At 38.5% G+C, this 14,345-nt stretch overlaps 1 protein-coding gene across 1 annotated transcript; it reads right to left on the reverse strand.

The window, feature by feature from the left end:
- Nucleotides 1-3,846: 3,846 nt before the first annotated feature.
- MSS51 (MSS51 mitochondrial translational activator) lies at nt 3,847-14,293 on the reverse strand. Its single transcript, XM_020895189.2, has 7 exons — nt 11,783-14,293; nt 7,394-7,638; nt 6,968-7,123; nt 6,222-6,346; nt 5,464-6,030; nt 5,067-5,160; nt 3,847-4,771 (listed from the first exon to the last, which is right to left on the reverse strand). Exons 2-7 carry the CDS (start codon nt 7,612-7,614, stop codon nt 4,552-4,554), a joined length of 1,383 nt encoding a protein of 460 aa, XP_020750848.1. The 5' UTR covers nt 7,615-7,638; nt 11,783-14,293; the 3' UTR covers nt 3,847-4,551.
- Nucleotides 14,294-14,345: the final 52 nt, after the last annotated feature.

Here is a 14,345-nt window from a genome sequence, read left to right on the forward strand (position 1 = left end):
AAGAGTTTAATTCACCTCGAGAATTTAAAGGTGAAGCGTGGCAGTTTGTTTTCACAAGCCCTCAAGGTGGGTCTATGCACACTAAACTTTGAGAACTATCCCAAGGCTTCCTCATGGGGTGGGATAGGGTGGATGAAATTTTTATGTGGGAAGGGCAAAATATGCATGGCCCTAATACAGGGATGAAGTGTAAGATACTTGAGAAAGGTCACTGCCAAAATTTAAACAATACTGCACAACTCTTTGGGAACCCAACATTAATTTCCCAGCTCCCACCAGTCTGTCTGGCAAACATTGGGCCTTTCTGCCCAGTCTGCCTGGAGACCTCTGGAATCTCAGCATTCCGTAACAAGGGTGTCCTTACTCCTCTTTGCACTAATAATACCTTGCTGATCTCATCCCTGCCCTTCCCTCTGCCTTAACTATCACCTTGAGAGGTTATTTTCCAAGCCTATTTCCAGCCCACTTTCCTGAGCTATAGGCCCAAATATCCAATAGCCTATTCTGGCACTACCGCTGGATTTTCCACTTCATCCTTTCAGCTCATCCTTCTTGCCTGACGAGGCCTTCTAAAATCAGAGGTCCTTTCTTCATATTGCCTCTCCCTAGAAAGTACTGCATGCCTTCCAACAATTATGAATCTATTAAGATTCAATTCAAAGATCACCCATCTCCTTCCTGCCTCAAGCAGCTTTTCCTGACCTTTTCCTTTTCCTTACCTTCTCTTGGGTAAACTCCCTTTGTGCACCCAACTAAACCTTTTGTAGATATCTGCTATGGCACATTTAACAGTAGTCATAGCATACATTTACCTTACCTGTATTTAACCACATAAACTTAGCAAAAACAAAACACCTCTGAAGATCATCAATTGCTCCAGAGTTCATGTGAAACAGGAGCCATTTTGCTTCTCCTAATGTGAATGTTCTTAAAAGCACACAGCTTTTGTACAGACAGAACAGTAATTTTGTCCGCAGTGGGACATTTGGCAAAATTGGGAGATGTTTTTGGTTGTCACAACCAGAAGGGTTTTACTAGAATCAGTGGGGAGACACCAAGGATGTTACATTCTACAATGCACTGGGCACCCTCCTACAACAAAGAATTATTCAGCCTGACATGTCAGTAATGTTGAGGTTAAGAAACTCCTTGAGTTAGGCTGATCTTCCTAATAAATCAAATCCTAGTAATGGATTTGATCGTATAATTTCCTTAATTAAACTCTACTAGCTTCCCACTGAAAGCAGAATAAAATCCAAACTCAAAAGCCACTGTCTATTATGCTCTGTATGTGCCCATATACTCTGGCCCCTGCCTACCTTACTGACTTCATCCCTCTTCATCTTCCTTCTCAAGCAGTAAACTCTGATCAAAATGACCTTTGGTCTAAACATACCAGCCTCGTGACCAAATACACCAGACATTCTCAAGATCATTGCACTTGTTATTGCTCCAACTTAGAATGTTCACCATTGTATATCTCAAATATCATCCATCTCCTCAGAAAGGTACGTATTCCCTGAGACTGTAGCCTAAGTAGCCCCACTGCCACCAATACCACCACCAGTTAAACACGCTGATTACCCTATTTAATTTTCTTTGTAGCACTTAAAAGCAGATCAAGTTCTGTATTTACTATTTGTCATCTCACTCTGCTGCCCTCAGAATGTATGCTCCTTGAGAACAGGGATATCTCTAGTGACTAGAAATAAATGTTCAATAAATCCTTTGTTAACTACAACAGGGCCCCCCAAAATCAAGCCAATTATTTCATTCAGTGATCAACTAAATAAAGAGTTTGTTTTTTTTTCCCCCCAATACTGGAAAAGAAAACTGGTTCTGATAGACTTGTTGAGAGAAGGATATGTTGGAATCCTCAATAGAGTGTTATCCTAAGGGAATTTCAATGTAGTTTTGAAAATACAGATTTTTTTTTTTACTTCATATGCTGACTTTAGAAAATATAACTCAGTATATTGCTCCTGCTTTTGTCAGTCTTCTCCTAGAAAACTGTAAACACTTTAAGGGCAAAAGCAAACTTAGAATCCTCAGCATTTAGCATGAAGTGAAGGCACTTTCATGTCATCACCACTGTAAGTTGGAAATTTTTGTGTCACCCATTACCATGTGGTTCTGTTTCCTGATTAGATTCTTAGCTATATCACACTTCACACATAACAATCAGTAATCAAGCCCTATATATTTTACTTACATGTTCTAGCTACAAAATGTCATTATCTACCTATTTGCTTTCCTCATTACAGCTAGAAATTACCTCTTCTTTGCCATACCTTCTGTAAACGACTTTAGCTGACATGTACATCATCTGAACCATAAAAATGGCATTCCCACCCATTTTTCCACTGTCAAGCCATCTTGCACAGTGAATTCAATCTACTTATGTTACTGAATAAAATTTAAAGTGGTATGTATTCAGTAATAGCTACCATTTATTAATTACATACTATGTGGTAGGCACTGTGTTAAGCACTTAACAAATATTCTCACTTTTATACTCTCTGATTTAAAAAACTGTTTTTTGGTAATAGCTTCATTTTAATTCACTGATATAAAGTATACAGTTTAATGGTTTTCAATATAGAGTTGTACCATCACCACAATCAATTTTAGCAAACACATCACCCCCAAAAATAAACCCCGTATGTTTTATCCATCATCCTCAATACCCTCATCAGTCATCTTATGCTGCCACTAATCTACTTTGTTTCCACAGATTTGCCTACTCTAAACATTTTATATAAATGCTCTCAGACAATATGTAGTCTTTTATGAGTGGCTTTTCACTTAACATGAAGATGGATGAATGTGTTTTCAAAGTTTATCCATGTGAAGCATGAATTAATACTTCATTCTGGTTGTTCAATCACTAAATCATGTCCAGCTCTTTGCAACCCCATGGACTACAGCACACCAGGCTTCCTTGTCCTTCACTATCTCCTGGAGTTTGCTCAGACTCATATCCATTGAGTTGATGATGCTATCCAACCATCTCATCCTCTGTCGCCCTCTTCTCCTCCTGCCCTCAACCCTTCCCAGCATGGCCAAATATTTCATTATATGTACATACCACATTTTATCTATTCACAACTTTATGGACACTTGGGTTATTTTTACTTTTTGGCTATTATGAATAATGCTGCTATGAACATTTGTACACAAATGTTTTCATTTCTCATGAGTACATACCTAGGAGAATAGCTGGATCAAATGGTAACTCAATGTTTAACTCCTTGAGAAACTGCCAGACTGTTTTCCAAAGCAGTTGCACAATTTTACATCCCTACTAGTAGTGTATGAGAGTTGCAATTTCTCTACATCCTCATTAAGACTTATCTTTTTTATTGTTGTCATCCTTGCAAAAGAAGTGCTTTTTTTATTGTACAAATACAAATTTGTATTTCCAGATGACTAATGATGTTGAGCATCTTTTCATGTCCTTATTGATCATCTCTATATCTTCTTTGGAGAAACATCTGTTCAGATAATTTTCCCATTTTTAAATTGAGTTTTCTGTCCTTTTATTATTGAGTTATAAGAGTTCTATATAATATTCTGGATACAAGTGGAGAGGTTGAGGTAATAGCAAGTTGTAGAAACAAATACTTAGGGAATATCCTAATCCCTAAGTGTGATAAGAAATGGGTGACCAAAGGAAAAAAAAAAAAGAAATGGATGACAACGGACAGGGTGTGGTACAGTGACAGGTCCAAAAAGAGAGCTGATGTTAACCACTCCTTTGGCAAGAGAGAAACCTCCAATCTTGAGATGTTCTATGTAGACAAGTAACACTTGCCAGTGAATAGGAAATAAGGTAAGACAAGTGACTTAAGAAGCCCCAAACTGAATTTATTGTGGTGTAAACCAAATGATAACAAAACTGCAGTATATTCAAGTAAAGTCTGATACACCCTGGGATATCTAAAATACAACACAAGGGCAAAAAGTTGCTCTAAAGTTAGAAGTCCTCAAGAGAAACAGGAAAATATATCTTGAAAAAGATATATTGAAAATATATCTTTCAAATATATCTTGAAAAAGCCAGGAAGTAGAACAGTTTGCTAATCCTTACAACCTCCCCCATGTTTCCAACCACTTCTCTGAATTGCTCATTCTTCCACCACTTCAAGTCATTATGACATCTGCATTTTTTTTAGTCCAAACTGCTGTATAAGAAGAAAGTCTTTTTCAAAAGAGTAAGGTGCCATTCTTCTCCTTGGTGCCATGTGGTTCAAGTCAAAAGGTGTAACTTTCTCACGAAGGAAACTGTTATGAACTTTATGGTATACAAAGACTGATATGAGGGCCTTCTGCCCTCATCTAGAATCTTGTCTCTAGAAGCAACATGTGGCTAACCTCTTAGAAATGAGTCACATCATACAGGAGCTCCCATTCAGCTTAGAATCTACCAAGACAAGTGAATTAGGTTTACGATATAGTGGATTTGAAAGTTGGCAACAATCTGGCATCAGCAGGTATTTCATCACAGCCTCTCCATTTTCTAGACATCCAGTCATGATCTGGCTCAGCTATTTATACCCTGTCATTTACTTTCTCTTCCAATTGCCTCTTATCCAGCTGACAGGAGCTTCCAAGAAACATGATATAGTAGGCACTGCAGTAAACTGGCTGCTTGTTGGGGTTGGAGTACACCTGTTCAGGTTTAAGGGACGCAAAAGGGTTAGCTCCATAGGCTGTGATGTGTGTATCCAGATCCACCAAAATCTGCAATGAGGCTGCCAACTCCTGATGGCTATGGAAGACAAAGAAAAAAAAATTGCTCTGCTGATTATGAAAAAGATAGGAGAGGAACTGCTCAGTAAACCCCAAAATTATCTAAGGCTGGACTAAGGCAATGGCCATCCCCCTCCCAAATGTCTATACTAACTGCTCAATTAACTAGCATAGCACTTTGAAGGGATATGAAAGTATGTGAAGGAAGAAAATCCTCACCAGAAGGCAGAAGATGAGCAAAGGGGAGAGAAATGAGCTTATCTATAGAGGTGTGAGTGAATCAAGGAGGTACCACAAAGAAAGGAGGTCAAAACCTGTAAACAGTAATCATTGTAGGGATCTCATAATCACGAAGTAGCAAGAGGGTGGGCAACCAAGCCTCCATCAAGTCCGGGGAAGCGTGGAAACCTATGGAGCAAAATGAGATGGGAATAGAAAGAGGAAATGCAAAGATAGACCCCAAACAACATAGTTCTATAATTGTGTCCACCCCTCACCTAGCTCACCTCCAATGCTCATCTACCACCATCACCTACCCTAGATTCTTCAACGGAAAATTATGAACCGAAATATAGCACATAATGATCAAACAGGGTCTTCATTACATTATGCTTAACCCGATCCAATGAAGAGGGCTCCAAAAGTACAAGAGCCAGAATGGAAAACTCCCAGAGGACTGACCCCTTATTCCCCCAAACCAATGGCTCTTACCTGGATGGAATGCCACCACCAAATCTGGATGGGCCATCTGCCCAGTCTCTATCTGCTCCTCCCAGAAGTCATGATAGAGGCCCCTGTGGCCACTAAGCTGAACTGTGCCAGGTTCCAGGAGTGAAGCTGAGGTGCTCTGTGAAAAGCCAGCAGCCACATCTACACCCACCATGATCACATGGAGGCCAAGGTGTCCAGGAAACATGTAGCCAAGCTCATCATAGTCCCCAGGGCGAGTAAGGAATGTCTCTGCATGAGAAGCACCAACCACGTGCACTGTGCTTCCCCCGACCTTCCCAACATTTATTCCCAAGGCCCGAAGCCCAAAGCCCAGTGTCAAGGGCCGTGACAAGACATCTGTCAGCAACCGCTTCAAAGAGCCCTTCAGGACATGTGGGTCTGGTCTTGGCCGTCTCACACTGGCCCACAGGGTGGTCATGGCCTGACTGTCAAGCACAGCATCCAGTGTATCATCTAGCTGTAAACATCGCATAGAAAACCAGGTGTCCCAACCCTGTACAACTTCAGTCAGCCATGACCAAGGTCCTGAGGGTAGGACAAAATCACCTGCAGGAAAGAAGGAATAAGAAGTGATCTAATCCTTTCCTGACTTCAATATTCCCTCCATGTTCATTCTCCCAACCTGTCACCACAACTGCAGCCCCACTCCCCTGTCCCATTCGGTTCCTCTTTTTTTTTCTTTTGAAACGTGCTTTCATATGACCTTTATGGCAGAGTTCCCAATACCGTCACTCTACCTGTGACCAGAAGCCATTCCATGAGACGGTCCACAGCTACAAGACACAGTTCTTGACAAACCTTCCTGTGTGCTGGCCAGTCTGACCTCTGGCACTCTGGACCACAGTAATAGACATTTCTGCACCTGAGAGAATGAGCCCCAGAAATAGATGTTCCTATACCTCATAGGTGAATGGGGGACGCCTGGGGAAGGGAACTGATATTTCCGCACCTAGGAAGAAAGATCACTGGGTGAGGAAGGTAGGGAGAGGAACAACAGCTGCTGCACCAAATTTGGGGACTACGTTTAGCAGAGGAGGAAGGAGAGTGTGGGAATGCAATTTTTCCCTTGGATCAGAGTGACACTTCAGCCTCTATCTATAACTAACTTTTTACATCTCTTATAGAAAATAAAAAAAAAAGAAAGCCCACCAGGAGTTTGTAGTTGCTCTATTATCACAAGCTTGGCCTCAACCTCCTCAGAACATATATGGTTTTAATACCTAAGTACTCAAGAGAAGAGAGGTAGAAAGGATTATATTCTGATCTCTGTCTAACCTCCCCATACCAAAATAAAAATGAACCTTATAAGCAAGTCTTTTCTAATTTCTCTGTGGCCTAGATCAGACAAAATGAGGAGTGAGCCTAAAGTTATGAAGGTCTGAAATGTCTAAAGGTATTACAAGTCTCAGACCTTTCTTCCTGCAATGAAGTCTTGGAACAGGATCATTCCAGAAGCTTCCCCAACCAGCTCCTGACTAATCACCTTTTGCAGTGCCGGAGGACCTTGGAGTCTGACAGTCCACTGGGGAGTGCTTTACAGTAAGCACAGAATCGGAATGTGTCCTCCATCTTCTGGAACATTTCTTCAAGGCATCGATATCCAAAGCCTGACACAGGAGTACCCCCGTCTAGCACCAACCTGCAGAGACAGTATGGAGAAGGAATGGCAACAGGAAAAGTGTCTCCAAAATTTCTCATGATACCTACCCTGACTTCTATATATTTTCACCTCTCCTACTCCCACCATTTCTCATTTAAGCAAATCATATTTCTTTTATAGTAATAAAACTGGCACAATTTGGGATGAGAAAATTCCTCATTGCAAATACCCCGTACTTCCCAAGCTACACTTCCTCTCCACCTCCTGCCAGAGACAATATATCACTCTTGCACAGAGCTAGTCACTCACTTGTATTCTTCATAGCTTTTCATGTTCAGTTTTTGAAGGATCAGCTGGGATAGGCCAGGAACATTATTCTCCAAGGAGAAGAAACCAAGTGAATCAATGCTAGGGCCAGGTTTAGAGAGGATCAGAGGCACAGGAGCCACAGCTGTAGGTGGGGTCTCAACCACGGGAGCCACTGATGAGGGGGATTTCTTGTGCCTTCGTCGTCGGGACCGTGGAGCCATGGCCTGTCCAATAATACCTGGGGACTATATGTAGAACAGATATGGAATGGAAATTTGTAAGTTGGACACACGTGATGTGTTTTCATGTTTGACCTTTTACTTGTCATTCTAGTCTCTCGGGCCCAGGTTTTATTTCATATCTACTGATTACTGATCACCACACGCAGTTATAAAAAACAGAGAATTAATTATATGTGAATATAATTATGCATATGTGTGTTATACATGAAGTTCTACATATAATATAGATGCTTAGAAAAAGTCTGGGACGGCTCATGTAAAACTGATAACAGTTATTTTTCCTCTGAGAAGGGGCAAAGGCCCTGCAATGGGAACTAGGTCAATGAAAGGGAACTTTAGACTTCTTTGCAATGTGTGACTTCTTATACAAAGAATATATTCAAAAAAAAAAAAAAAAAAAGAATATATTCATATACTACTAGTGTGTTCCTAAAAATCAACTTAAAATAGAGGAAAAAGCAAGGGAGGTTTTGGTTGTCCAAAACTAGCATGTAATTGGAGAAATAATCTAATCTAGTTGGAGAAGGAAAACATTTATTTTAGAAGACCTATCATCACATTTATAAGCAATAAACCCAAAAGTAGAAATCAAATGGATATAAAATGAGCACTAGCACTTGCAATGCTGAGTTATTAGCTGGAGCAAGTTATATGTAGTATTAGTTAAATCTCCTAAAGAGATGAGTTCTGAAGTACAACTAAGCCCACATTCACCAACTACCTAGTAAGAACTCTGTGATATCCTCCTTTCCTGGCCTGTCTTCTATTCCTTTTACAAGGACTGAGGAAATGAAAGAGACTATATTGGAAAAAATTAAAACACCTATTCATTCAATAAATACTTATTGATAAACAGATAAAATCTTCACAAAATACTGTAACAGAAACAAATGTGAAAAAAATATACTGAACATTTAAATGTCTTATAGAAGGGTTAGATGTAAACTATAACAAAAGGCAGTGTATAAATCTTACAATAAAAATGAAACTAAAGCACTAATGGGAGATCAGAAGAGAGTCTCTTCAGTTGGTGAGCTAGAGGAAGATTTTATGAAGCAGGTAGCAGTTGGAATAGACCATTAAGTATGGTGATGTTTTGAATATACAAATACAGGGAAAGAGGAATTCTAAGCACAAAGAAGAGCATAAGCATAAGAAATGTAGGTGGGAAAATTCTGGGAACTAAGGAACTAGAATGGTTTAATTATTTTAATTAATGAGTTTAATTATTAAGTCTAAAGACCTAACTGTAAGAGATAAAACTACAAAATCTTAGAAGAACACAGGAGAAAAGTTTCATGATACTGGATTTGGCAGGTTCTTGAATATGACACAAAAAGAACAAGCAATAAAATAAAAAAGATAACTTGGACTGCATCAAAATTTTACAACTTCTGTGCATCAAAGGACAAAGTGAAATGACAACCCACAGAATGGGAAAGGATATTTGTAAATCACACATCTGATTAGATTAATATCCTGAATATGTGAAGAACTTCTAAAACTCAACAAATGGACCAATTAAAACTGGGCAAAAGTCTTGAATAGACATTTCTCCAAAGAAAATATACAAATTGCCAATAAGCATATGATGCTAAACATTACTAATCAAAGGCTAATCAAAACAGGGAGACAACACTTCACTCCCACTAGGATGGCTATTATCAAAATACTAGAAATTAACAAAAGTGTTGGTGAGGATATGGAAAAACTAGAACCTTCCCACACTGATCATAGGACAAAATGGTGCAGCTGCTTTGCAAAACAGTATGGCAGCTCTGCAAAAAGTTAAATATAGAATTACCATATGACTCAGCAATTTCACTCTTAGGTATATACTCAAAATAACTAAATACATGCACACAAACAAATGCTTATACACAAATGTTCATAGCAGCACTATTCACAATAGTCAAAAGGCAGAAACAAACTAAAGGTCACCAAAAGATGAATGAATAAACAAACTGGGAGACATATACATATACACATACACATACATACATATAAATTCAGCCATTAAAAGAAATGGATACTGATACATGCTACAATGTGGATAAGTTATGCTAAGTGAAAGAAGCCAGACATAAAACAACACATTATATGATTCTAATTTTATGAAGTATCAAGAATAGGTAAATCCAAAGATAGCAGATCCATGGTTGTCAAGGGCTGGGTTAAAGGAGGAATGAGAAGTAACTGCTTAATGCTGTTTTGGGTGTGGGAGTGACGAAAATGTTTTAGAACTAGATAGAGGTGATGGTTGCACAATAATGTGAATGTACTAAATGTCATTTAATTGCTCATTTTAAAAGGATTTTGTTATGTGAATTTCACCTCAATTAAAAAAAAAAAAAAGAAAAGAAAGGTATCTACAAGAGCTTTTGAAGCTAAAAAGTTGTTTTGCTCCCCAGATAAAATGCCTCCAGGTACAGGGAAATGACAGGATATGACAATGCTGACAGTGGCTGGTTTTACTGTGAATGAGTTAACTATTAAAGTTCAAATCAAGAATTGTGTTCTGCTTCAAAAATGGTCTAACACTGAATCCTTCTGGACCTGATCTGTTGGGGAGAATGCTCATTCAGCTGAGATATAGGTGGCACAACAATCAAACAAAAACTCTCCCCAAATCATCCAGCTAACACACATCACTTTATTTTTTTTTTTTTTCACACATCACTTTATAACATGGCTCTTGTAAACCACTGTTCCCAGGCTAATGGAAGAACTAATTTGATTTCCTTTGTACTTTCTTTCTCTTCATCTTTTCATTTTACCTTTGTATTCTTTCCTCTCATTGCATAAATGAACGAACAGTTTCAAAGTCCACGAAACAGAAATAACTAAGCTCATCTGCATATCATATCTTCTATATTCCCACCAATAAAGAAAAAATTAGACCTAAAGATAGTACATTATTTTAGGATTTAAGAGTCATCTCTCTTTACTAAAGAGTGGATGGAATTGCCCTCATGCCTTAGGACCCCATTTCAAAAAACTGACCTGGCTTTCCCCTCCACTTTTAATCACCAAGCATTTGCTTCACTAGGATTCTTCTGATTCCCAGAATCACTGCAATTCTAGAATAAGTATTTATATGCTCTCTCTACTCAGCCCCCTCTGGCAAGACATCACCTTCTCAAACCTTGAAAGAATGGACTTTTCTTTATAAATTTTGGAGGAAAATTATTTTTGAGAGAAATCAAGTCTTAAATTCCAAAAGTAGTATCTTTCTGATGTTCAACCAAAGGCCTTTATTCTGCAATAGAAGCCAATTAAGACCAGAAGGGTACTTATCTGCCTTTCCAAAGAGAGGTCCTTCCTCCAATGGAAGATTAAGTCCAAAGGAAGACTGGTTGAACTAGAAGTCAAGGGATCACACAGTGTGGGGAGGTATGGTGTTGGTGAAATCCCTGATGTCATACTTGCCTCTGTGTCTGGAGTGGGTTCCTGATACAAAAGGACTAATTTTCTGGCAGGAAGGTAAGAAGGTGGGAATGAGAAGCCAGATCTTTGCATTTGCATCTGTATATATCTTCAGGCTCATGTCTGAGTTTGTATACCCTGATCCCCTGGCCCTAACTTCCCTGCAATGAGATCCAGGATCCTTCAAGTTTGGGGGTGGGGGTGGGGGCTGACCTGAGAGAAACAAAGGCAGTGACTTGGGCTTTAATTTATTCTCAGTATACAGAGAGAACACCAACACCAAGCACTGGAGAGGAGACATGCATTCAATGGCCTACAAAAACTTATTTTTCATCTCTAAATTCCCTAAAATATTACCTAGCCTATTCTCACACCTAGGTTTCCCATCTTCCCTGCTCCTTACCACCAAGAGACTCAAATTTCACCAAATCATACTCATCTTTTCACCATCTCCAGACCAGTGAGGCTTATCTAATTTTCTCTAATTCACCAGCAAACAAAAAATGTCTTTAGGAAGGTAGGGAAGAGAAGAGTAAGTGAAGCTAGTCACTGGGGCTCCTCAAAAGGGGTTGGGAAAGAGAAAAAGGAGAAATACATTAGGAACATTGCTATTATGGCCACATTTAGCTGCCTAATCAGTGATTAACACTCCCTTAGGTGATAAATTCTTTACTTAACTATAAACTAAGCAAGCAGAGGGGTTGATGGAAAAGTAACTTACCCTGCTAAGCCCTCAGCTTCCTTCCTTCTCTTTCTTCCAAGTGAAGTAAATGCTTGATCTCCTCAGATCTAGGTTGTGGCTGATTTGCAGCTGTCCCTTCATATCACTTTCATTTGCAAACTGCTGAAATGCTGGGTCTCTGTGGTTAGGTGTGCCCTGCCAACCAGACAGACAACATTGAATTCTCTCTAATGAGGCAAGTAAGGGCCTGGCCCCCTGCCCATGAACTTCTCTCTTTCTGACCTTCCTTCTCTGCCAAGAAGGCTCAGAACTCTGTCAACACTCCCAAGCTCACCAAAGGCCAAGGCAGCTGAGGAAAGGTGAAGCCTACTGCTTCCTGGACCTCTCTCACTAAGACAACATTTCTGCTCCCAGTCCACAACATCAAGAAGAAGCCCTGGGGGTTAGTTCAGAAGTCAGTATTTGATACACATTAGCACAGACAAACAGGAACTCCTACAGTTCTAAGATGTCAATCTAGACCCAAGAGGGGTTCTCACAAGCCCAGAGTCCTTTTTAGCATAACAAATCCTGCTCTAACTCAACTTGACAACTTAAGTACAAATATAATGCCCAGAAAAGAAGAACAGAAATAGTCATTTAATGGTAAACAAAGGGAAATCAGTTTTAGGAGAAACATCCAGAATTAATTTGTAAAATTCAATTTCCCTGAAAAGAGAGCAACGCACTTTCTGAGGAGATGTCATCAGGGTATTCCATCTGTTTATTTAAAAGAGGAATAGGGACTTTCCTCATGGCCCAGTAGTTAAGACTCTGAGCTGCCACTGCAGGAGATGTGGGTTGGACCCACACGATGTGGCAAAAAAAAAAAAAAGGAATAAAATTTTCTGGGATATTAATGTAAGCAAGATCAATATATTAATGACTATAAATACACTATTTCTAGGGACAGAAAAAAACAGAAAACAATCAACTCAAATATCTCATTCCTTCCTATAATGGATGCTGATCCAGAGAATTTTTAATTCCACATTCCTAGCTCCTTGTCACTTAGAGCTATATTAAGCACCAGAACCTATCAGAAGTTGCTAGTGCATGGTTCTGTATGACTTTAAGACCTGATTTTGCTCACATCTGGCCCCAGCTATGTCACTTACCTGCTTCTGTGAACATCATCAAACTAGGGAACAGAACCACTTGCAGTGAGGTCCTGGACCGTGGCAAATAAATCTACATATGAACAGATGCAGAGAATGGATTCCAAGGAAACCTCAAACTGCAGAAGCACAAACTACAAGCAGGGAAGGTGGAAGAAAAGTGTTAAGGATGCAAAACAAACAAACAAACAAACAAAAAACCCCATTACATAACATTATGTAGAATAGCTGTGGAAAAGGAAAATCAGTTGCAATAGGCAAAAATCCTGAATAAAATAAGAATAATTCATTTTAAGCAAAGGTTTCAGGCCAAATTCAAATTTAACTGGTACAGCATTTAAAGGTTTTGAGGTTTGTTATTGGTTGAACTGCAAAAGGTCAAAGAAATCAGATCGTCTTTTCTAACTCAGAATGTCATCTTTGAATGTAAAGGGAGATGATATATAGGAAAAATTTGATATTGAATAGTAATTTTACCAACATTACTACTATTCTGGTAGACATTTAAATTTACAATTTAGGAAGATCTGAACTTTTCACAACTTGCATTCATCATCAGTTGTTTTTTAAAAACTTTAAAAATACTTCTATAGTTCATTGTGAAACTAGTTAAAAGACAGACTAGAGTTTCCTACTCAACAAATAGGAAAGGATCTATGAGACACTGGGTGATAATATTCTACCACTCTTCATGTATACCACCTTTTCTGAATTCCATTCCTTCCTCTTATTTTCTTCTTTTTAATTTTTACCACTAACGTGAATTCTTCTGCTTTGCTAATGATGTTTACCTATGCTTCCATAAATACTATATAACCCTAGTGATGGACCTAAGGACTAAAGAAGTTAATACTACTTGATGTATCAGTTAAGCTCTTAATTTAGAGATGATATTACAGCAAGAAGCTGTAATGATTAACAATTTGAGCTCTCTTTGCTACCAAAAACTAGGCAAGTATAAATATTTCAATTTAATGTTTCATAATGTATCATAATTAATGTTGAAAATTGTAATTAAACTTCCTATATAGTTATACTATAAAATGTTGCACAAAATGCAAATTTCCCTCAATTTGCAAACTTCTGTACTTATTTTGATTAGAAAGGAGTATAATGGCAGTATCGTTTTTTTCTTATTGTTAAAACACCTAATATATTCCAAATACTACTGTAACAAGATTATAGACAATAACATTTTCTTTCAATTAAAAGTTGACTGAAACACTGGTTTTAAATAACAGATTTAGGCCTATAATAGGCATCGAGTCTCCTAGTGCTCAGTTACTAGAATTCATATAAAACAAGTGTGATCAAAGTTTTTTTTAAAAAAAGAGCAAAATTCATGAAAAGAAGAATTTCATTCATCTAATTAGCATTAACTATTCAGGAGATAATTTTCTCTTAAGGATATATCCCAATTCTATTAACTGGATTTTCTGATTTGT

This window comes from Odocoileus virginianus, chromosome 7 (assembly GCF_023699985.2).
Source record: "Odocoileus virginianus isolate 20LAN1187 ecotype Illinois chromosome 7, Ovbor_1.2, whole genome shotgun sequence".
Classification (NCBI taxonomy): Eukaryota; Metazoa; Chordata; class Mammalia; order Artiodactyla; family Cervidae; genus Odocoileus; species Odocoileus virginianus.

Coding starts and splice junctions, on each gene's coding strand:
- MSS51 (XM_020895189.2), bottom strand. CDS start 7,614: ATGGCTCCACGGTCCCGACGACGAAGGCACAAGAAATCCCCCTCATCA. Junction 7,124..7,393: donor AAAAGCTATGAAGAATACAA/GTGAGTGACTAG, acceptor CTGTCTCTGCAG/GTTGGTGCTAGACGGGGGTA. Junction 6,347..6,967: donor GTCCTCCGGCACTGCAAAAG/GTGATTAGTCAG, acceptor TCATTCTCTCAG/GTGCAGAAATGTCTATTACT.